The following is a 24,251-nucleotide window of genomic DNA, read 5'->3' on the forward strand; positions in this document are numbered from 1 at the left end:
CACAAAGTATGCACTGGATGATTGCATTTTTTTTTCCTCTTCCTCTTCTTCCTTCTTATTCTTCTTCCTCTTCCTCTTCTTATTCTTATTTTTCTTTTAAAAAAATATGAACAGTACCGTGAATAGTGTCGTGAACAATATCGTGAATAGTGATGAGGGAAAAAAAAGCAGGATGCACAATTGTATTATCACTCAAACCTTTGCTTCTGAATACCAAATGATATGATTTCAAATAGAACTAATAGTAGAATTAGGAATTTAGGGTTATGGATTGGAATCAATTAAAAATAGTAACAATGAAAACCTGGAGAGAGGGAAACGCCACAAACAAAGTTTGACAAACCTAAGGATAATCACTATAAGAATGGGTGAATTCTTGATAAGATCGCAAGATGAAGGGAAGAATCCTAGCAAAGATATGTTCTCTCTATTAAATTGTCAAACATTCATTCTCATTATGAATTCCAAAACTATATAAATACAAATTTAGTTATAGGTCTTGTCTCATTTGTAAGTAAATAAAATAAAAATACAATCCTTACATTTCAAGAAAGGATCATTTGTGTTCATGGTTAAGTTGATACTTTCTAATACTTTCTAATACTCCAAACATGTTGTGGATGTAATCAACTTACACCACTCCATCTAAGTCCAAAAAGAAATACCTTTTGTAAAAGAGAAAAAAATTAGTATTACACATAATTTTAGTGCATTTTAATTAGTAATTCACACTAATATAAAACATGGTTTGTTTTATTTTTCATTAGAAATAAAATATATACTTGTGATATATTAGAAAATAATTGTTTTTTACCATCTAAAATTGTAATTTCAAAATTTATATATAGAAAATAAATTATAATTATCTTTAATAAATATTTAATGTTAAAAGTAAATTATTGGTTGATATATATATATATATATATAATTATACCATTTATATTAAATGAGATATATGATAAATTAAATTTTATACTTGAAAAATATAATTATTTTAATTTAAAAATTATTTTTTGTCTTTATTATATAAATTGATATTTTCCAGTTTTACGTTAAACTAATAGTCAGAATAACAATTGGAAAAGAAAGTTAGAAAATGTCACATATTTAAAACTAACAAATATTTTTGTAAAGATTAGAAAACACAAGGTGATATTTTAGGAATTAAAAATATTTACTCTTAATATATATATATATATATATGTGTGTATATATATATATATATATATATATATATATATTATTAAAATTTCAATTTATGTATGGAGATATTTTTATTGATTTTTCTATTTTGTGTGAAATTAATTAAATTACATAATTTTTAAAACATTTTTCCTCTATCTTTTTCTCAAATTATTTTTACTCAATTTCCATTTCTTTTATTTGTTTTCTTAGAAAAACAAAAGTGAACATTAACTTTTATCCATAAATAAAATAAAATTAATCACATTTAACTTTGTTTCAATCTAGAAGAAAACTATTTTAGTTTGTTTTAGCCAGCTGAGTCATTCTTAGATCATTTCGTTTGGCTTATCCAATTGTAATCACCCATCTATCTCTGTCTACCTTTATCCACATGCTGTTGTGTCACCACGTCATATCCAATTAATTATCTTATAAATTAATTATCTTATAAAATGCCATATTAATCAATAGCATGCATAAAACCAAAATACAGTAAAAGAAACAGTTCCGCAATGCTAGGACAATCCCAAAATATTTGTATTTTGTCTGCTCACAGGTCAGCAGGCATAATATAATATCCGTGCTGTCACCCAGCCAATTCTCACCCGCCACCAGTTTCTTGAAGCCACAGCTGTGACGGTGTTCCCACTACTGTTACCAATCACCGTCACGCATGACACAGCACTTATTTCTTAAGTGTTACGCGCTTCATCATTCATGAATCCGACAGGTGTTATGTTTATATTTTATTTACTTAATTAGACAGCAATAATATGATAATTGTTATAAATTTATAATTTTCTAAAAAAATATAAATATAAATTTACAATTTTATCCTTTAAATTTATGGCTCAGAGTCCGAATCCAGAGCAGTCAAAATTATGAATGAGTTGGACTTTTTTATTCTCATCATCTAATTATTTAAACTTCATTTTCATGCATACCAAATTTTTTCTCATATCTCTATTTTCATCAACTAACAAATATATCTATATCTCTCCTTTTATTTATCATAAATATTAATTAAATAATTTTTCAAAAAATATAAAAATCATAAGAAAGAAAACATAATATTATAAATTATTCAATGTTAATAGGATACAAATATTTTTTTTTCCAATGTCTATAAAAAATTATTATTAAATAAATATGAGATCAAAGGATTAAATAACAATTGGATGAGATCAGATAATTATAGGAAAGAATAAAAATAATTAAATATACTATTTTATTAAATATTTGGAACTTGGTTTTTCTATTTTTATTACATGATATATATATATATATATATATTGTCTAAATATCGGATTATTCATATATTACACCAACAAATATTAACCACCAAATATTACTTGAAAAATCTACTATTTAATGAATTTATAAAAAAATGATCTCACTCCAATAAATTAGTAACATATAATTACATTAAATACTTTATTATATTTTGACTTGAATAAACGTGCTAACAAATAGCTAAAAAATAAGTACTAATAAAACATTAGATTATCATACAAATAAATGGAGTGCATATATTAAATTATTATTATTACTTAAATATTCAATCTTTAAACATGTATTTTTATGGAACCATGACATGTGACTATTGAATGATTTGATTATATTAGATAGCGAATAAAAAGATATACAATAAATCAAGTAATATCTTATAAATTTGGATGATATCTTATAAATTTCGTAATTATGTGAAAAATCAGTTTATTAAAAACAGGTGTCAGATACGGTCCATAAACAAGCCCATAAACTAAATAATCCATTATTAACACTATAAATAAACATTATTATACAAGAGTAAGGTATGCTTTTATTAATCACTCGCTCACTTTTATTCAGAGCACCAAGAAAATGAATACAAGAAGAGAGAAGGAGGAGCTACTGAGGGACCAAAAACAATTATTCAAGTTGGTAAAAGGTACTATGTAAGCCCTATCAATTTATACGAGTACATTTATATCATAGATAAATACTAAATTCTTAAACACAATTAGATTTTAAATATAATTAGATCAAATTCACGTCGAGAGCGTGAAGATTAAAAAAATTATTTTAGTCAAATATTTTTTTAATTGTAATAAAACTATATTAAAATGTTAAAATTTAATGTTCAATATTTTAAAAGTTTAATAAAAAAATTATTTGATGTGTTAGGATGAAAAATTAGTCACAATATTACATTTTTAAATACAAACTCAATAGTATAGTTATTATAGGTTTTCTAGAAATTAAAGTTGATACAAATAAATGATATCACAACTAACATTATTTGAATAAGTTTAGTAAATAAATGAGATAATGTTTTTTCTGTTATATAAAATAATAACAATATATTTATAAGTCATTATTCTAACAATATTTTATAAATTAAATTATTTTTTAACTTTTAAATTATTGAATGTAGTTTTTAAAATTTATTTTATGAAAATTTTGGTTGAAATTTTCCAGACTATTATTAAAAGAAAATATGCGTAATTTAAAAGAAAACCAATACAAAATATTTTTTGAGTTTATTTAACTTAATTTTTTTTATGTTTATTAATTATATTATTTTAATCTAAGTATTGGTTGATACTTGCATTTTTTTTGTTGATACTTGCATATTTGCTATTAGAAGAATTTATAAAAAAATATATAGCAAACATCTACCATTTATTAAATTTATAAGTATTTGTCAGATATATTTTATCATGATATATATTATCTAGATGTCAATTTATTCATATCTATTAAGCCAAAAATATTATACTTTAAATAAGTTCAAAATTCTACTATTTAATAAATTTATAAAATTTGGATCACACTTTAATAAATTAATTGAAAAATATATAACTAAATGTAAAGTTTCTATTAAATTTTGATTTGAATAATATTTTCTAATAAATAACAGAAACAAATAAACTATAAATAGAATACAAAAATTTAAATAAAGTATTAGATCATGATAGAAAAATATATAAGCATATATTTTATATGTAACATTGATTCCTAAATTATTTTTCATTATATGCAACTTTATTTAATTATCCGTAATGTTATACTTTTTGAGAAATATTAAAATTAGGAGAAATATATGATATTGGTATATTTCATACAAGATTGAAAATGATTAAATTTGATAAATTAAAAATGATTAAGAATTAAAATTAAAAAGATCGAAATTAGCATGGAAGCTAAAATATTTGATTAATTAATAGGGAAAATGGATTTGTGATTTAGAAGATATAGGACTGATTAAGAAAAGAAGAACAAAGTGTACGTTGAAATTTAGGGGTCTAAAATGATAGGTGAGAGAGGAATATCCAAGGTATATGATATGGGAGAGGAATATTCGTAAGGAGATCCGTTGGAGGGTGAATTTGGCGTTGGTGGACGCAATAAATAGCGCACCAAAGCATGCCTTGATTTTCACCACCACCACAACCACCACCAACAATAAACCATCCTGCACCCTCCCCACCACCACCACCTCCCCTTCCCCCTCTCCCACTCCTTCCACCCAAATGGCTCTCAAGGCCGTCCATGTCACCGACGTACCTTCCCTTGACCACGTTCCCGAGAACGCCTCTCTCGCCCTCTGCTCCTCCCGCTTCCCCAACGGTCCTCATCCTCTCTTCCCTTCCCTTCTTCCGTTCCCCATTTTTTTTTTTAACATTATTGTTGATCGTTAATGCAGGGGTGGAGATGGGTCGGAGTGCCTTCAAGTTGCCGAAGTTCGTCGTCATCGGACACAGGGGTAACGGCATGAACGTTTTGCAATCTTCGGATCGAAGAATGAGAGCCATAAAAGAAAATACTATCATGTCCTTCAACGCCGCCTCCACATTCCCTCTTGATTTTGTAGAATTTGACGTTCAGGTAACCGTTTTATTCCTCTTTATGCTTCTGCATTCATTATTCCACCCGCGCACCGTTTTCTCTTCTTGTCTTGTTTTCTCCTTTTCCGATTTTGCCCCGGTGGCGTTTCTGTAAATAACTTGCCTTTCTCGGCCTTTTTAAGACCGTCTGCTCCTTTTCTTCTCTCGAAACGGTCCTGATTGGCTGCTTGTTTGTGTTTGTTTGACGCGTTGCATTTTTTTTATTAAAAAAATTGAAGTAAAAAAAAAGAGACCGAAATAAAAAGTTAAAGCGAAAATGCGCGTGTTTTGTAGGTGACGAGAGATGATTGCCCTGTCATTTTCCACGACGATTTCATTTTCTCGGAGGATAATGTGAGTTTCTTTTCGCTTTGCTTTGAGTTTTTTTTTTTTTTTTTTTCCAATGGGTTGACTTTTTTCGAGTTTGTTATGACGGATTTGATGTGTGTTGCAGGGTGCTGTGTTTGGGAGGAGGATCACAGAGCTTACTCTCTCTGAGTTTCTTTCTTATGGGCCTCAGAGAGAGCATGGGAATGAGGGAAAAATTTTGCTTAGGAAAAAAGATGGGAAGATAATACCATGGGATGTTGAACAAGATGACTCATTATGCACTCTCCAAGAAGCTTTTGTTAAGGTGGAACCCGCTATTGGTTTTAACATTGAGTTGAAGTTCGATGACCACATTGTCTATGAGCAAGATTATCTAGTCCATGTCCTTCAGACCATCTTAAAGGTACACAAAGAGGGTTAATCTTAAGCGTAAAACACTAAGTATTTTGTTTTAATTTTGCATTTTAAAAAGGGTGACTTTGATCTCCCAATTTCTAAGGTGCTTGTTTTTTTTTTGTCTTAACTTGATGGCTTTAATTGTGGAGCAGGTTGTGTTTGAATATGCCAAGGATAGACCTATTATCTTCTCAACGTTCCAGCCAGATGCAGCAATGCTCATCCGGAAATTGCAAAGCAACTACCCTGTTAGTTCTTTAAGCCTCTTTAGTTGTTTTAAGAATTTTGGAGGAGGCAAAGTGCTCCTGGTTCAATTATTATATTTCTTTATCCTTGGATCTAATGTAGTGGCTAATTTGTTGGGAACAACCAGGTGTTCTTCTTGACAAATGGAGGATGTGAAATCTATGAAGATGTGAGGAGAAACTCATTGGAGGAGGCCATGAAGCTCTCTGTGGAGAATGGATTGGAAGGAATTGTCTCAGAAATTAAAGGGATATTTAGAGATCCTGGTACAGTAACCAAAATAAAGGAGTCCAAGCTTTGCCTCCTTTCTTACGGCAAATTAAAGTATGCATAGTTTTAGTACTCTCTTTCCTTTAATAATTGGTTGAAATATTGTAAAAGGTGTAATATTTTGGCTGATGATTATGTTTGACATTGCAGCAATGTTCCTGAGGCAGTTTACATGCAACATCTAATGGGAATCGATGGGGTAATTGTGGATTTGGTTAAAGAAATAACCGAGGCAGTTGCAGATATGATAAAGTCAACAAAGGGTGGGGAAGGAGAGGGTTTGACAGATGGCAGTGGGGCGGTGCAGGGGAACACAAGGCCACAATTTTCACAGCAGGATTTGTCTTTCCTTTTGAAGCTCATTCCACAATTGATACAAATTTGAAAAAAACAAGAGAAACATGCGACTTTTAATTGACTTGCCCGTTTAGGAGTCTTGCGTCCTTACGCTTTATTCCTTTATATACATGGCCTTTCACAAAAACAGTAGAACCCTCTGGAGGGGTTCCATAACGCTTGTACATATGTTTCTTCTTTTCACTTGGGGATAATGGAAAGATAAGAATTATGTATCAATTAAGTAGTTTGAAGGTCCTCGTGCGAATAGTGACTAACATTTTATGTTTATTGTATCAATGTTGTTACACCGTGGTATTATTGTCTACCATTACAATGAGAAAATACGAAAGTTTTGTTTCTTCTTCCTCGTACAAAGAAATTCTTTATGATTTTTCATTTTTACTCTCCTAATGTCTAATCTTCTTCTTCCGTGTTCTTATTATGGACAGGGTGTTAATTGTTACGATTGAGATAAGTTTCATCAAATCCACCCATTGGATTGAATTCGTGTTATTTCTATGTTAAAATCAAATCAAACCAATTTTCATGAGTATCTAAAATAAATTTTATTTTACTATTTTAGTTATTTTTAATTTTTTTTTCGTCATCAGTGTATTTTGATACAACTTTTGAATGTTTTGATTAAATATATTTAAACAAAATTGAATTGAAAAACTAAATTGAATGCGTAAGTGAGGGAAACATAACCAAAAGTTTGAGTGACAAAAAATGGAAGATAAAAGAGGAAGAAAAACATTGTTTACGACATGCAACAGTTTAAATAATAATGTAATTTGGATATTGTTAGCGTAGAGGTTTTAGACTGTTAATAATTAAAAAAACTGATTTATAATTTTTCAGAAATATATAATAAATTCAGCCTATCAACTGATGTACTTCACGGAAATTATTCTGTACTTTTGGATTTTCGCGTGGCAGGTTGACTTTTTGTACTCTTAAGTTTTGTTCACACTCTTCCAAAAAATTATCATTTACTTAACAACTCACTTTAATAGTATAACAATATATATTAAAATTTTTAATTAAAAAATAAAACAAATATTATTAAAATATTATTATTTAAAAATGTCAATGAGTAATTTTTTATTTCATCAATGTTAATATGTCATTATCCTTTTTATCACTAGAATGCTTTAGAAGAAAATTCATCTTTCTATAAATTCAAGTTCTGACCTTTTTTTATTGTTCTTGTTCCTTTTTATAGACCGATTCAGGTTGATTAAAGTTGTGAAAAATTTACGTAAAACATATTTATTATCTTTTAAGAGTTATTTGTAGGTATTTTGCTAAAATTACGGTAGGTAGGAAAAGGTTGTTATTCCTTGATAAATCTCTTTCTCTTGTTTATCTTTTTGGAATAGGCAAAGTTTAAGGATAATCACTAAATGTTATTAAAATAGTAATTTTTTATCATTCTTATTCCGTCATGATATAGTCAAAGTTTTAGGATAATCACTAAATTTTATTTAAAAAGTAATTTTTTGATCATCCTAATCCCTTCAGACTTGATGTTATCCTTGATCATTATCTAACATTAATTCAAATTCAAAATTTATATCTTGTACGAATTCTTTCTACATACCCAAATAGTTATGGTTATGATTATGTATAAGTCCAGGACGACACATGTTATTGGAATTGTTGGTGTTGAGGAATAAAAGGTAGACAACAAAATAAAGGGAAAACAAAGTAGAGCAATATATTCTTGTGAATAGAGAATATAACTTTTATTCCAATGCTACTTTCCAAAAGAGAATACGATCTCTCTAAATACAATAAACTTATCAAATTCTACATTCTCACTCATAAAACCTATACTATAAATTACATTTAAATCATAGTATAAATGACATTCAAAATTAGAATTAAAAATAATAATTATTGGCTATTCAAATGCTAAAATAAAAATGATGACGACTTTGAGTTTAATGCTAACAAATTCCCCCTTAAACTCAAACTTTTCATATTCTTCATTCTGATTGTTTTTCTGATTGTCACCGCTCACACTTCCTCATTAATTTTGAACTGCAAACTCCAATCTTCTATCTTAAGAATTCAAACTTGCTAGTTGGAATTGGCTTGGTAAACAAATATGCAAGCTGATTTTCAGTTTTATAGTAACAATGACACACATCACCATTCTTCCGCACTTCTCTTACAAAAACTAACTTGATATTAAAGTGCTTAGTTTTGCCATGAAAAATTGGATTGTTAGAGATTGCAATAGCAGCTTGGTTATCAACAAAAATATTTGTGCTTTGTTTGTGCTCTTGATTTAAATCAGTCAGGATCTTCCTTAACCAGAGAGTTTGATTCACAATAGCCAATACAATAACAAATTTTGCCTCAACAGTGGATTGAGCTGTTTCTTGCTTCTTTTAAGCTCCATAAAAACATCTTTGATCCAGATGTAATTTTCATGTCATCAATTGAACCTCCCCAATCCCTATCAGAGAAACCACTTAACTTGAACACCTTATGCTTCAAGAACTTAACTCCAAAGTTCAAAGTTCCCTTGATGTATCTGATGAGTCTCTTTGCAACCCTCATATGAGTCTCATTTGGGCAATGCATGAATCTGGATAGAATGCTTACTGCATTTAGAATGTCAGGTATGGTTGCTGTCAAATACATTAGACATCCTATCAAGCTTCTGAATTCAGCTTCATCAACTTTGGGAGATCCATCTTCTTTGACCAACTTCTCCTTTTGATTTATAGGAGTGCCCATTGCCTTGCAATCTTCTTTCTGAAACTTTTTAAGTTTTTAAGTATTTCTTTTGCATACTGTTGAACCAAGTGGTGTTCAAGCTTTGAAGAATCCAAATCCTTTGAAGGATGTTGAAGCCTTTGCTGTGCTTGGTGTTGCTGTGCTGGTTTAGCTTAGTTCTGGGGTAGTTTATATGTTGTAATCCACCATTTGATTAAATCTAAAGCATTAGCAATCTCAATCTTTGTGAAAGTAAAATGTTTTCAAACTAAGTTAAAACAACCGATTGTTTTGTCGAAACAACCGATTGTTTATACTTAGGTGTTTTGAGAAAAAGATTGAAAACTGTTTTTAAAATAGTTGAACTGTTAAGTACCAAAACAACCGATTGATTCGAGGAAACAACCGATTGTTTGTTTTGGGACCATAACAGAAAAAATGTTTTCTGTTTGACTGAGCTTTAAATGTTTTAACTGCTTACACTCCAGTCATTAAATGCTTTGACCAATCTTTTAATGCAATTTAAGAGTTTGTTAAGATTTGATCACAAACTACATCTTTGAATAAATTCAGAAAAACAGATTACACAATTAATCTTTTGACAAGTTTTGCAAAGAGTTTCTGAGTTTTTCAAAGAGCTAAGATTCTTAAGAGTGTGTGATTGATCAAAGTTGTGGAATAGGATTCTGCTTGTATTGATTTCAGATTATCTTCTGTAACAAGTGTAATCCTTGTATTCTCTGTAAAGACAAGTTTCGTTTATGTGTTTGCTAAGATTGGCTGTGTGTTTTTGAGGGGATCAAGATCAACAATCTTGGTGTAGGTGTGTTGACCAAGGAGAGTGTGTTTCTTGAGGTGTTCAAGGTCATTCTCTTGGTTGTTGTGTAAGTGATCAAGGTGTGGTTGCTTAGTTGATTTCCTCAGGGTTTCTGAGAAGACTGGATGTAGCTCTGGGTTTGGAGTGAACCAGTATAAACAACTGTGTACAAATCTCTCTATCTCTAACTCTTTAAATTCAGTTTTATTTGTTGTTTGCTGGTATAAACAACCGATTGTTTTTGTGAAACAACCGATTGTTTTTTCTGGTACTGCAAGTTTTGCTTGTTGTTTTGGCGAACTGAATTTCTGAATCAATTGTTTCCTGAGATAAATTCATTCTTGTTTTAAAAGTTTGCGAAAATTCTCTTTAAACAATTCACCCCCCCTCTAGTTTAAAGCCATCCATTCTAACAATTGGCATCAAGAGCTTGGTTCTTGAAAGTTATTCAAGTTGATCCTAAAAATATTTTTTTAATGGCTGATAGACTACCTTTTGGGGAAGGTGCTTCAATTAACATACCACCTTTGTTTTGTGGTTTGAACTACCAGTTTTGGAAAGTAAGAATGAAAATATTTATGGAATCTCTTGACAAAGGAATTTGGGATGCAATTGAAAATGGTCCTTTTGTCCCAAAGTTTGAAAAGGATGGATCCGTCATTGAGAAACCATGGTCTCAATGGACTGATGCAGAAAGCAAAAAGGCCAAGTTCGATTGCATTGCCAAAAATATTATAACCTTTGCTTTAAATTCTGATGAGTTTTTCAGGGTCTCACAATGCAAATCATCAAAAGAAATGTGGGACACTTTAGAAGTCACTCATGAAGGAACAAATGAGGTGAAAAGAGCTAGAAAACATGCTCTTATCCAAGAATATGAGATGTTTAGAATGCTTAAAGGAGAAACAATTGCTGAGGTGCAGAAAAGATTCACGCACATCATCAATCACCTTATGAGCCTTGACAAGACTTTTGATAAAGAAGAGCTGAACATCAAGATCTTGAAATGTCTTGATAGAGCATGGCAACCAAGGTAACTGCTATTTCCGAATCTAAAGATCTAACATCATTAAGTGTTGCTTCTTTGTTTGGAAAGCTTAGGGAACATGAGCCAGAGATGAATAGACTCAATGTTCAAGAAAGTGAAGATAAGCACACAAGGAGCATAGCCTTAAAAGCATCCAAGCACAAGGGAAAGCAAGATTCCAGTGATGATAGTGATGAGGAAAATCTTAGCTTGCTGTCAAGAAAATTCAGCAAATTTCTAAAGAGAAACCGCAACAAAGACAACAACAAAGATAGGTATGGAAACAAGAAATCCAATGATTTTAATTCAAATAACTATACTTGTTTTGGTTGTGGTGAGCAAGGTCATATAAAGGCAGATTGTCCAAACAAGAGCAAAGAGAAAAAGTGTAGCTACAAGGAGAAGAAAGGCAAGACAAAAAGAGCCTACATAGCTTGGGATGAAAATGAGGTGTCATCATCAAGTTCTTCATCAAGTGAAGAGGAGAAAGCAAACATATGCTTGGTAGCTGAAAATGATGATGAATCTTGCAGCTCAAGTTAGGTAAGTTTATGTGCTTCCTTAAATGAACAAAATTATAGTGAATTACTTGAAGCTTTTCAAGAAACACATGATGAAGCTAATAGATTGGTTCTTTCAAACAACCGATTGAAAGATCTTAACAGTTGGCTTGAAAAGAGAGTTAAATCACTTGAAGAAGATCTGGAAAAAGCAAAAAGTGATTTTGAAAAATTGGAAAACCATTTCAAAAATGCTTCTTGCAAGTGTGATACTCCCATTTGCGAAAATTGTGAAAATCTTGAGAAAAAGGTTCACTATCTTGTTGAAACTGTGGACAAGCTTTCAAAGGGGAAATCTAACTTTGAGAATGTCCTGGCATCTCAAAGTTGTGTTTTTGGAAAAGCTGGTTTAGGCTTTAATCCACAGAACAAGCAAGATAAGTTTTCAAAAAGTTTTTCAAGAAAATCAGAAAAACAACCGATTGTTAAGAAGAAACAACTGGTTGTTACATGCTTTTACTGCATGAAGAAAGGCCACTCTGTTAGGTTCTGTAAAATAAGGAAATATTCTGTTCCAAGAGGTTTTATGAAATGGATTCCTAAGGGATGTGAAGTTTCTAACTGCAAAGAAAAGTCAAACGTACCCAAATTTGTAAGGGGACCAAATCTTGCTACTTGAAATCTTTTATGCAGGAAAACTAAAGAAAAAGGAGGACTGAGTCATCTGATCAAGTTCTTGAAGAGAAAGACAGTCATTGAAGCTGAATCAATGATATGCAAAGGACCTCTACAGTGAAAAGAGGCTTCTTGATCATAAAGCACATGGCTCATTGAAGAATTAAAATGAGGATAAGACTTTCCTTTATTTGTTTTTAATTTTTGTTCTTTCTCATGGTTAAACAATCTTTTTATGTTGATCAATGTCATCTGCTTTGAAATCCTTCTGCTCATGATTAGAATTAAAAAAAAAAAACAGTTTTTAACTGCTGCAGAAAAACAACCAATTGTTTCTTCGAAACAACCGATTGTTTTAGGTCTAACAACACTATGAAGAAATTGTTTTAATTGCTATTTTAAATTTCTATCCGTTGCAGATCAATTCAAAAAGAGAATCTTGGTCAAAGAATCAGTGTTGAAAGCTGGTTATGTTTAGAGAGAAGTTACAACAGTCATAAAGGAAAATATTCCAAAATCTTGGAAATTCAAGAGCCTTAATGACTAGTCAAAGATCACATGTGAAGACCAAGTGATTCTCAGCTTTTTCTGACATTTTCTGTGCAAAGCAGAGTCAAGTCCTCTCTCTCTCTGAAAATCAGGTACCCACTGAATAAAATTAAATACAAATTGATTCTTTTTTCTGCTATAAAATCTGGTGCAGATGATCTCTTCCACAAGAACAACCAATTGCAACATCTCTTGCAAAAAATATGTGAAGTGAGTTCTTTTCTGTTTTCCTCTCTGCCATCATGGAATCAACTCCTCCCACCTCAAAAAGAGTCAAAACCAGGGGTGTAAGGTCTGGAGGAAGGCTAGAAGGCTGGTTTTCTGGAGACAATGATCTAATTGAGAAGTATAGGTATGAAACAAGTATCAAGAAGATAAACAACCCCAAGGTTGTATGCTTTGATTGGCTGAAAAATCAAAAGCTTGATAACGTGAGAAGACTGCTCAAGGATCAATCTCTCAAAAAGTTCCTGGAGATGAAGGGAAACATATATCCAGATTTGGTGAGGGTGTTCTACACAAACCTAAAGTTTGAGGGAAACAATCTAGTTTCTCATGTGAAGGGTGTAGAAATGGAGATAACTCATGAAGTATGGACTGTTGTTGCTGGTCTCAAGTTCTTTGGTCTTAGAATCAACAAGGGAAACCTTGGAGTGGTGGAGGATTTTAACAAAATCCAATTCTACAAGAGTTGCTTGAAGAATAAACATGCTCAAGTAAGTACATGCTTGGTTGGAGGTCTAAAGCTTGATGAGAGATTGCTTGCTCTCATTGTGACTTGGATTCTAACTCCAAGGGGGAGTAATCATTCTGTGCTAACTGAAGAAGATCTGGTATATATCTTCTGCATCACCAAGAAAATCAAAATCAATTGGATCCATATCATCAAAGAACACATGCAAAAAGCCATGAGGTTAGGTGATTATCATTATCCATATGCTGTTTTGGTATCTAAATTTCTATTCTATTTTGAAGTTAACCTTGAAGATGAAACTTTTGAGTTGGTCAAGTCAACTCAAGAGTTGAACAATGGATCACTCAACAAAATGGGTTTTACAAAAGTAGGTGGAAAATGGATAAGCAAGGATGGTGATCATGGTGCCTCATCTAGTGGTGCTGATAATCTTGAACAAGATGAACCTGCAGATATGGATGTTCAACATGAAGATCCACCTGAAGATTATCAAGATGTTGGACCTAGTGCTGGTGCTAGAGATCAGGAAGATGGAATGCCAACCATGTCTTCTTTTGAAAGATACATGATCAATAGGCTTGATACTTTTGGGGAGAATCAAAGGAATCTTCATGATCTGTGTGTTAGCAACTTCCAGAACATTGATAACAGATTCAACAACATGGATGCAAGGTTCATGACTCTGGATGAACAGATTGAAGCTGTTCAGAATCAAATCTTTGATCTTCAGTTTGCTGATGAAGATTGGTTATCAGAACAATCGATTGTTTTTAGCTGTTTTATCTGGTTTTTAAATTTCTTTCCTTCTGCTGTTACTGCTTTAATTCTGATGTAATCAAAACAATATCTTGTTTTTATCTCTTCTCTTTGTCTATTTGTAAAGACAAATAGGGGGAGATATATGCTGTGTTTAAGTTTTGTTGCTGTGTTTATGTTTTGTTAAAGCAGTTTGGGACGAGTAATATTTTCTGATATTTAGTTCTGAAGTTTATTAATGTTTATCTATGCTAACCAAATATCAAAAGTTCTATGCTTTGTTCAAAACTGTATCTTGCAGGAACTGCTTCAGATTTAATGAGGTACAACACAAGCATAAGGGATTTGTCTTCATCAAATAGGGGGAGATTGTTGAACCAAGTGACGTTCAAGCTTTGAAGAATCCAAATCCTTTGAAGGATGTTGAAGCCTTTGCTGTGCTTGGTGTTGCTGTGCTGGTTTAGCTTAGTTCTGGGGTAGTTTATATGTTGTAATCCACCCTTTGATTAAATCTAAACCATTAGCAATCTCAATCTTTGTGAAAGTAAAATGTTTTCAAACTAAGTTAAAACAACCGATTGTTTTGTCGAAACAACCGATTGTTTATACTTAGGTGTTTTGAGAAAAAGATTGAAAACTGTTTTTAAAATGGTTGAACTGTTAAGTACCAAAACAACCGATTGATTCGAGGAAACAACCGATTGTTTGTTTTGGGACCATAACAGAAAAACTGTTTTCTGTTTGACTGAGCTTTAAATGTTTTAACTGCTTACGCTCCAGTCATTAAATGCTTTGACCAATCTTTTAATGCAATTTAAGAGTTTGTTATGATTTGATAACAAACTACATCTTTGAATAAATTCAGAAAAACAGATTACACAATTAATCTTTTGACAAGTTTTGCAAAGAGGTTCTGAGTTTTTCAAAGAGCTAAGATTGCTAAGAGTGTGTGATTGATCAAAGTTGTGGAATAGGATTCTGCTTGTATTGATTTCATATTATTTTTTGTAACAAGTGTTATCCTTGTATTCTATGTAAAGACAAGTTTCGTTTCTGTGTTTGCTAAGATTGGCTGTGTGTTCTTGAGGGGATCAAGATCAACAATCTTGGTGTAGGTGTGTTGACCAAGGAGAGTGTGTTTCTTGAGGTGTTCAAGGTCATTCTCTTGGTTGTTGTGTAAGTGATCAAGGTGTGGTTGCTTAGTGGATTTCCTCAGGGTTTCTGAGAAGACTGGATGTAGCTCTGGGTTTGGAGTGAACCAGTATAAACAACTGTGTACAAATCTCTCTATCTCTAACTCTTTAAATTCAGTTTTATTTGTTGTTTGCTGGTATAAACAACCGATTATTTTTGTGAAACAACCGATTGTTTTTTCTGGTACTGCAAGTTTTGCTTGTTGTTTTGGCGAACTGAATTTCTGAATCAATTGTTTCCTGAGATAAATTCATTCTTGTTTTAAAAGTTTGCGAAAATTCTCTTTAAACAATTCATCCCCCCTCTAGTTTAAAGCCATCAATTCTAACACATACTTCTTCTTACAGATGAATACTTCATCCTGACTTTGCTTAATTTCCATTCCAAGAAAGTAAGTCATCAGGCCATACAATGCCTTCTCCAGTAAGTACACTTTGTCTTCATTTCCTTTGTCCAAAAAGCCTTCAGGTTGCTCAACATAAATTTCTCCTTCAAGAAATCCATTTAGGATTTGACATCCAACTGAAACATTTTCCAATTATTTTGAGTAGCGAGAGCGAGTAGCAATCTGATTTTGTTAAGCCTAGCAACAAGTGCAAATGTGTTTGAATAATCAACTCCAAACACTTGAGCATATCCCTTGATTACTAGCCTTGTTTTGAGCTTGTTGACCGAGCCATCAGGATTTAACTTAGTCTTAAATACTCACTTCACTACTATTATTTTCTTGTCATGTGGTCTATCAACCAGCTCCAAAGTTTTGTTTTTCTCAATTATTGACAACTCCTCCTTCATTGCAACCATCCAATGTTTATCATGTTTTGCAGGTTCACAAACAGCCACATTGCAGAATAAAAGGTAGACAACAAAATAAAGGGAAAATAAAGAAGAGCAAGATATTCCACTAAACAGAGAATATAACTTTTATTATTCCACTGTTACTTTTCAAATGAAAATACAATTTCTCTAAATAATTTTACAATAGACTTATTAAATTCTACCTTCTCTCTCATAAAACCTATATTATAAATTATATTTAAATATAAATGACATTCAAAACTAAAACTAAAAATAATAATTATTACCTATTCAAATGTTGAAATAAAATTGATGATGAGTTTGAATTTAATACTAATCGTGATATACTGGAATTTAGCTTTTGAAAACCGAATTCTAGATAATGTACTTTCTTTTGTTTTAGAAAGAGAGTAGTTTGGTAAGCTGGCGACGACACAGACAGTTGGAATTTGGTTTCTGAAAAGTGAAATTCCAACCTTATTTTTTAATTTTGGAGTCTGAAATCTATGAAGATCGATTTTGCACTTGCCAAAGTCTGGGAGGGGCTTTTGTTGTTTTTGCTCTGTAGGAGATGAGTAGAGAAAAAGAAAGGAAAAAAATTAAAAACTTTATTTTAGGGAGAAGATGATTTGAAAAAATTAATTAAAATTAGAGAGAATACATTTAAAGTGGTCTGTGAGAGGAAATAAATTAAAAAATTATGGAAGGCGGAATATAATTTGATTGTGTAGAGAATTAAAATATTTTAAAATTTTAAAATAGAAGAAAATATAATTTTTTGTTGATGTTTATTGTTACTATAAATTAAAAGTTTGAAAAGATTTTAAAAAAACACTTAGAGATATATAGTGTAATTTTTATAAAATAGTCGTTTGATAGCTAATAATTATATACCAATTTAAAAATTATTTTATAAATTTTTATTAATAATAAAAATTAATTTAGATATTAATAATTTTTTTTATTGATAAAATAATCTCTAATTTAGTCAAATAGTAATTAATTATTTTAGTTTTTAAAATTAATTTTTATTTAATGATTTTTTAATATTGAAAAATGTTTTACAATAATTTTTTTATTAAAAATTGAATTAAATTTTGGGACTTTTTTAATTTTTATGATCGAGGAGGTAAATAAAGTATTATATAAAAGGGAAAATCATTTGCCTTTTGTAAATTTATTTGAAATTAAAGTTTTGATTATTAATGGGTTTAAATTAATAATATAAAAAGGGTTGAATTAAAATTTTGAAAGGATAATAAAAATGAAACGAAATATTTTATAGATATTTTGACATAATTAATTATAATAGAGATAATAAATTATAATTTATTTTGTTTTGTATTTTTATAATAAATTTGATTTGGGAAGAATAAATTATAATAAATTCGGTTGTGTATTTTTATAATAAAATTAAATCGTGGAGAATAAATTATAATATGTTTTGGAATTAAATTTTTATTTTTAGTTTGTTAAAAAAATCAAAATAAATAATAACAAAAGTGATATTGAAATGTTGAGTAATTTTAAAAAATAAATATTATTTTAATGGTTTAAAAATTAAAAATAAACGTTATAAGATCTATTCATTGCTCATATGTATGTAATGATAAATTAGTTAGTGAATAAGTGTATAATTTGGTTTAATAAAAAAAATATAAATTATAATTTTAAATTCTGAAATTAAAAAATCATTGATAATGGGAATGACAGATGTTGTAAATAAAAAATTAGTTATATATATATAAAATAAAGTATAATAAAAAATATTACGTAATGAAATTTGGTTATAGATTTTTATAAAAAACAGAGAAACAAAATATGTGGTGATGAATAATTTAAATGTAATTTATATATTAGTTAAAGGTGAATGAAAAATAATGTATGGAATTGATATAACATAAATATGATTGTAATGAAACTACTATTACGTAATGTGTGGATCTTGTTTTTTTGGAGATGGTCAATGTAGATACTATCCTCTAAAGTTCAATTTTTGCAAACCCTAAATCCTAAACCTTAAATCTTCACGCTGGACACTTAGGTTAAGAGCTTGAGTACTTTTCTAATTAACCATTTGTTGGATATAAATATAATTTTGTATTTGAACTATGTTGTGTACAAGTTTTCAATAGACAACTTTATCTGGACGTTGATAGTTTATTTCAGTAACTTGTTTTTGGTCTCTATTTGTTGTATTTCAAATATATTTTGAAATAGATGATTGAAAGAACAATTATATGGGATTGAAATTCTTTTAGGTTGACAAATGTGGAGGTTAGACTATAATAATTTAAATTTTTGTTATGGTGGTCCGTTGGATAAGTTCTTCGTAGTAGATTATTGCTTCAGTTGAATTGATTGGTTCTTGACTTCTGGAAGAGCTAGATGTAGTGGGTGCATTTATAAGGCATACAATTTCCTTTGTAGATCTTATTAACTTGGGATATAGTTCAAAGTTAATATCTGAACAACATCATACTTAATTTTCCCTTGTGTGATTAGTTGAGATTGATGGTAGTACAACTTCGTCAATGTTGTTTGATCTAGTAGTCCCAGAATGCCACAAGTTTTTTCCTTTAAATAAGAGAAGGTATAATTTTGAAGGATACAAAATAATTTAGGAGTTGGACATTCAAAGTGGATGCCTTCATCATTTTCTTTTATCTGACCATTTGCAATAACAACAAGATCAGAATTGAAAAAAATTCTTAGTGTCTATCATGCAAAGATGGTCCATTTGAAGATGAAATCAAAATTTTGGAAAGAAGAAAGAATTTATATATATCGTGTAAAGGTTGTGTGTTAGCTGATTTGTTTTAAAGTGGTGTGGTGGCAGATGCTTGACTTTATTGTTGGATATCTTAGGGTATTTGTCCAATTTGGGTTTGATGAAACCTAGCTTTGTTTTGTCTTGTGTCTACAATTTATCTTTTGCAAAATGAGATAATGGTGTTGAACAAGGCTTTGATGTCTCCAAATATCTATGGATTGCTTGAAGGCTGAATGTAGCTTGTGTGTGTGTGTTCTGAGTAGTTTGAATTGTAAATCCACTCTTAGTTAGGATTCAAAGTTGGTTTAAATCAAATCCTTTTTAAAAAAATAGTGTTTTACAAAGAAGTGGAAAAACAACCAGTTATTTTATCGTTTGAATCGGTTGTTTGACACTTAGTGTGTTTAAAACAGGTTTGACAAAGCTTAAATTGGTTGACTTTGCTGTCAAGCCAATTCAAGCAGTTGTTTAGACAATTCAATTGATTTAAAAACATAACAAGTTTAAAACAAAGGTTCTCTTGGAGATGTCTTGAACCATAATGCATAGTGAAATAGATACAACAAAATATACCTAAACACAAACACACACATGCACAACACTTTAGTCTTTATGGTTGAGCTTTGAGCACATAAAATCCATCCACTTTAGTAAAAAATAGTGAACCAAATGACTAAATTTAACGTGAATTTCCAAAAGAGAACATAAGTGAGCATTCAGAACTTGGAAAATCATTTTGGCCAGTTAGCCACTAGTGTGAATGAGATGATATTGAAGGGGTCTGATAAGCTTCCCTCCCAAACAGTCATCAACCCACAAAATGTCAATGCCACTACTTTGAGAATTCGTAAGATATTACAAGCACCTACGTAAGAAACAAGTTCTACCAAAGTAGATAGTCAACTAAGACTGTTTAGTGATTTAAGTACTGTGTTCCTGAAGATACTGCATAAGGAAGGGTTGATCAACAACACTCTAATGCGCCATCATTACCTAGCCTTATGAGTGGTTATGGTTCTAATGCAAACAATCTGCATACACCACCTAACACGTGTAATGTGTAAAAGATAACCTCCAATTCTGAGCAACCATCTATTCCTCTTCCTTTTCCACAAAGACTTGTACAAATGAGTAGAAAAATGGAAGAGACTGACAAGGACATTTTTGAGACATTCAGAAAGGTAGATGTGAACATGCCTCTTCTAGACGCTATCAAACAAATTCCTAGATATGCCAAATTTTTGAAGGATATGTGCACACATAAAAGGCGTCTTAAAAGAAACAAAAAGGTAAACATGGGAAGGAATGTTTCTACTCTCATTGAGAAGCCTGTGGTAGCAATACCTGAAAAATGCAAAGACCAAGGCAATAACTGATTTGAAAATGTATTCCTTGACTTGAGAGCATCTATAACTGTTATACCTTTATCTGTGTTTACTTCTTTTTCTCTTGATCCTCTTAAACCCTCATGCATAGTCATTCAACTCACTAATAGGAGCATAGTCCAACCTGTAGAATTCTTTGGAGATGTCTGTTGAACCAAGTGTGTTCAAGCTTTGAAGAATCCAAACCCTTTGAAGGATGATGAAAGGATAGCTGTGCTTGTTGTTGCTGAGCTATCTTTTAGTTAGGATCTGGGGTAGATTTTATGTATAATCCACTTTTGATTGAATCCAAAACATAAGCATTCTCAATCCTTTTAAAAGAAAAGTGTTTTTCAAACTAAGTGAAAAACAACCTGTTGTTTTGTCGAAACAACCGATTGTTTTATACTTAGGAGTTTTTAGAAAGGTTGAAAACTGTTTTCAATGGTTGACTTGCTGTCAAAACTAAAACAACCGATTGATTCGTGGAAACAACCGATTGTTTGTTTTGGTACCATAACAGAAAACTGTTTTGTGCTTTGACTGAGCATTAAATGATTTTCTAACTGTTTACGCTCCAATTTTTAATGCTTTGACCAATCTTTAAATGCAATGAATAGTTTGTTAAGATTTGATAACAAGCAACAACTTTGATTATATACAGAAAAACAGATTTGAGTTTTTCAAGAGATTGAGAATTTGAAAAGTTGAGAATTGCTTAGAGATTGAGTTTGATCAAAGAGTGTGAGATAGGATTTTTCATCTTGTATTGATTTCAGATTTGTTCTGTAACAAGTGTAATCCTTTGTATCTTTTGTAAGAACCTTGTGTGTTTGCTGAGAAGTGCTGTGTGTTCTTGAGGGGATCAAGATCAACATTCTTAGTGTTGTTGTGCTGGACCAAAGGGAGTGTGTGTCTTGAGGGGATCAAGGTCACTTCTTTGGTTGTGTTGTAAGTAATCTAGGGTTGATTGCTTAGTGGATTCCCCAGTGGTTTTTGGGAAGACTGGATGTAGCTTTGGGTTTAGAGTGAACCAGTATAAACCTCTGTGTGCATTCTCTCTATCCTTAATCTCTTTAAATTCAGTTTTGTTATTTGTGAACTGGTATAAACAACCGATTATTTTTCTGGTGCTGTGGTTTTTGCTTTGTGTTTTGGCAAACTGATTTCCATATCAACTGTTTCTTGAAGTAATTTCATTCTTGACTTAAAAGTTTGTGAAAACCCTCTTTAAACCATTCACCCCTCCTCTAGTTTAAAGCCATACATTCTTACAATGTCTTTATTCAAGTAAATAAACTTGTTTTTCCTGCATATTTCTACATTTTGGACATGGGTGGAGAAAATTCACATTCTGGTACAAAAACCATCATCTTGGATAGACCTTTTTTGAAGATAACCCACACTAAGATTGATGTTCATGCATGCCCACTAACTATGGAGTTTGGATACTGTCTAGTCCAACTCAATATCCTAGATGCTATGAAACACTCGACCGCGGATCACTTTGTGTATCATCTTGACATTTTGGATGATACTGTGGATGATGATGTGTTGGATTTTCTAGGGAATTGTGATTTTTTTGATTCAATTGATTGGAGAGACGCTAAGATAGTTTATATCGTCTGATGGTCTAAACTATTTTAACTTTTGTGATGCAAGTTTTGCAATTGAAGCAAATGTTGTTGACACACACTTAGGAATATTAGACGTTTCTAACCCTAATGAATTGCAGGTTGCTAAAGTTTCTCTTAGCACTAGACCATTATCATCCATCATCCAACCATCATCACTTGAATTGAAGCCACTTCCTCATCATCTTAAGCTCTATTTGATGAACAAGAGCAAAAACTATTGTAGGTGATTAGAGAGCACAAGAAAGCCATTGGTTGGACACTGTCAGATATTCTAAGTATCAACCCTTCTATTTTTATGCATAGAATTCTATTGGAAGAAGGGACAAAACTTGTGAGACGACCTCAATACAGACTTAATCCACAGATTCTTGATACGGTGAAGAAGGAGGTCACCAAGATGCTACAAGTTGGTACATTACACCCTATCTCTGATGGCACCTTGGTGAGTCCGATTCAAGTTGGTCCCAAGAAATCTGGGATAATAGTGATAAAGAACGTGCGTGATGAACTTATTCCCACTAGAGTGCAAAACAACCAGAGAGTTTGTATTGACTATAGACGCTTGAATAAAGCCACACGGAAGGACCACTTTCCCCTTCCTTTCATTGATCAAATGCTTGAACGTATAGCAGGTGAGACACAATATTGTTTCTTGGATGGCTTTTTGGTTATTTCCATATTTGTATTGCACTAGAAGATCAACACAAGACCATCTTTACCTACCCCTTTGGAACGTTTTCTTATAGAAGGATGACCTTTGGTCTTTGCAATGCCCCTAAAACCTTAAAACCTTATAGTGTTGTATGATGAGCATATTTTTTGACTTGATTGAGCATTGCATAGCAATTTATATGGATGATTTCTGCATGTATGGTTCTTCTTTTGATGATTGTTTGGCTAACCTTAGTCAGACACTTGATAGGTGCATATTAAATAATCTTGTTTTGAGCTATGAAAAATGTCATTTTTTTGGTGTCACGAGGAATAGTCTTAGGCCATATAATTTCTAAAAATGGAATCTAGGTAGACCTTGCCAAAATGAATGTTATTTCACAATTACCTAACCCCTCTTCTATTCGAGAGGTTAGATGTTTTCTTGGACATGCAGGGTTCTATAAATGATCCATCCACAACTTTAGTAGGATTGCTCTTCCCCTATCCAACCTACTATAGAAGGATGTTCCTTTTGACTTTGGAGAACAATGTAAAAAGGCATTTGATTGTCAAAAGACAACACCTTTTGTTACACCACCTGATTGGACGCTTCCATTTGATCTTATGTGTGATGGATCCATTTATGCATTCAGAGTTGTCCTATCACAAAGAGTTAATAGGCTATCTCATGTGATATATTATGCGTCCAAAGTTTGATTTGATTTGGAGATAAAAGATAGGAGTGGTGCATGTAATCTTGTTGCAAACCATCTTAGTCGTATTGAGCAAGAGCCAGACGACACATACCCTATTTGGGATGACTTCCAGATGAGCATCTCTTTTTAGATGAATCTGATATACCGTCCAATCGACCCTCTGATAACCTAGTAGACAAACTAGCCAAATCATCTAGCGCTCCTTTGTCCACACAGTGGTTTGCTGACATTGTCAACTATCTTATTACTTTTATTTTTTCACCTACGGCTACTAAAGCACATAGACAAGCTCAAGAGTGATGCCAAGTACTATGTTTGGGATGGTCCCTACTTATGGAATTTTTGCAATGGTCAGATCATACAAAAATGCATTCCTGATCATGAAATCCCATATGTGCTGAATTTTTGCCATGCCTCACTTGTTGAAGGACACCTGGTTGCACAAGAAACTGCAAGAAAGGTATTGGATTGTGGTTTATTTTGGCCAAATATTTTAGAGAGATAGAGATCAAATAAGAGAGGATTTTACTAATGGAGGAAGAGGTCATTCACCCAAACATTTGAAGTTCTTCCTTCTAGTCTTCTAAAAAATTAAAGAAGAATTAAAATAAAGAGAGGACCAAGCCTAAAGCCAAAAGAAGACTACAAGCTTTCAAGAATGGGCTTCAATTAATATCTCTCTTTATAGTTTCTTTTGTATAAATTTGTAAATAATATAGAATAGTGTTTAGG

At 31.5% G+C, this 24,251-nt stretch overlaps 2 protein-coding genes across 2 annotated transcripts; one reads left to right on the forward strand and one right to left on the reverse strand.

The window, feature by feature from the left end:
• Nucleotides 1–4,445: 4,445 nt before the first annotated feature.
• Nucleotides 4,446–7,014, forward strand: LOC137813665 (glycerophosphodiester phosphodiesterase GDPD1, chloroplastic-like). The gene is made up of 7 exons (XM_068616040.1): nucleotides 4,446–4,797; nucleotides 4,874–5,055; nucleotides 5,349–5,408; nucleotides 5,509–5,787; nucleotides 5,933–6,028; nucleotides 6,154–6,350; nucleotides 6,447–7,014. Exons 1-7 carry the CDS (start codon nucleotides 4,509–4,511, stop codon nucleotides 6,679–6,681), a joined length of 1,338 nt encoding a protein of 445 aa, XP_068472141.1. The 5' UTR covers nucleotides 4,446–4,508; the 3' UTR covers nucleotides 6,682–7,014.
• A 1,988-nt stretch (nucleotides 7,015–9,002) lies between these two features.
• Nucleotides 9,003–9,386, reverse strand: LOC137815568 (secreted RxLR effector protein 161-like). Its single transcript, XM_068618682.1, has one exon. It carries the CDS (start codon nucleotides 9,384–9,386, stop codon nucleotides 9,003–9,005), a length of 384 nt encoding a protein of 127 aa, XP_068474783.1.
• Nucleotides 9,387–24,251: the final 14,865 nt, after the last annotated feature.

The sequence above is a fragment of the Phaseolus vulgaris genome, chromosome 1 (genome assembly GCF_000499845.2).
Source record: "Phaseolus vulgaris cultivar G19833 chromosome 1, P. vulgaris v2.0, whole genome shotgun sequence".
Taxonomy (NCBI): domain Eukaryota; kingdom Viridiplantae; phylum Streptophyta; class Magnoliopsida; order Fabales; family Fabaceae; genus Phaseolus; species Phaseolus vulgaris.

Coding starts and splice junctions, on each gene's coding strand:
- LOC137813665 (XM_068616040.1), top strand. CDS start 4,509: ATGATATGGGAGAGGAATATTCGTAAGGAGATCCGTTGGAGGGTGAAT. Junction 5,056..5,348: donor TTGTAGAATTTGACGTTCAG/GTAACCGTTTTA, acceptor CGTGTTTTGTAG/GTGACGAGAGATGATTGCCC. Junction 6,351..6,446: donor CTTTCTTACGGCAAATTAAA/GTATGCATAGTT, acceptor TTGACATTGCAG/CAATGTTCCTGAGGCAGTTT.
- LOC137815568 (XM_068618682.1), bottom strand. CDS start 9,386: ATGGGCACTCCTATAAATCAAAAGGAGAAGTTGGTCAAAGAAGATGGA.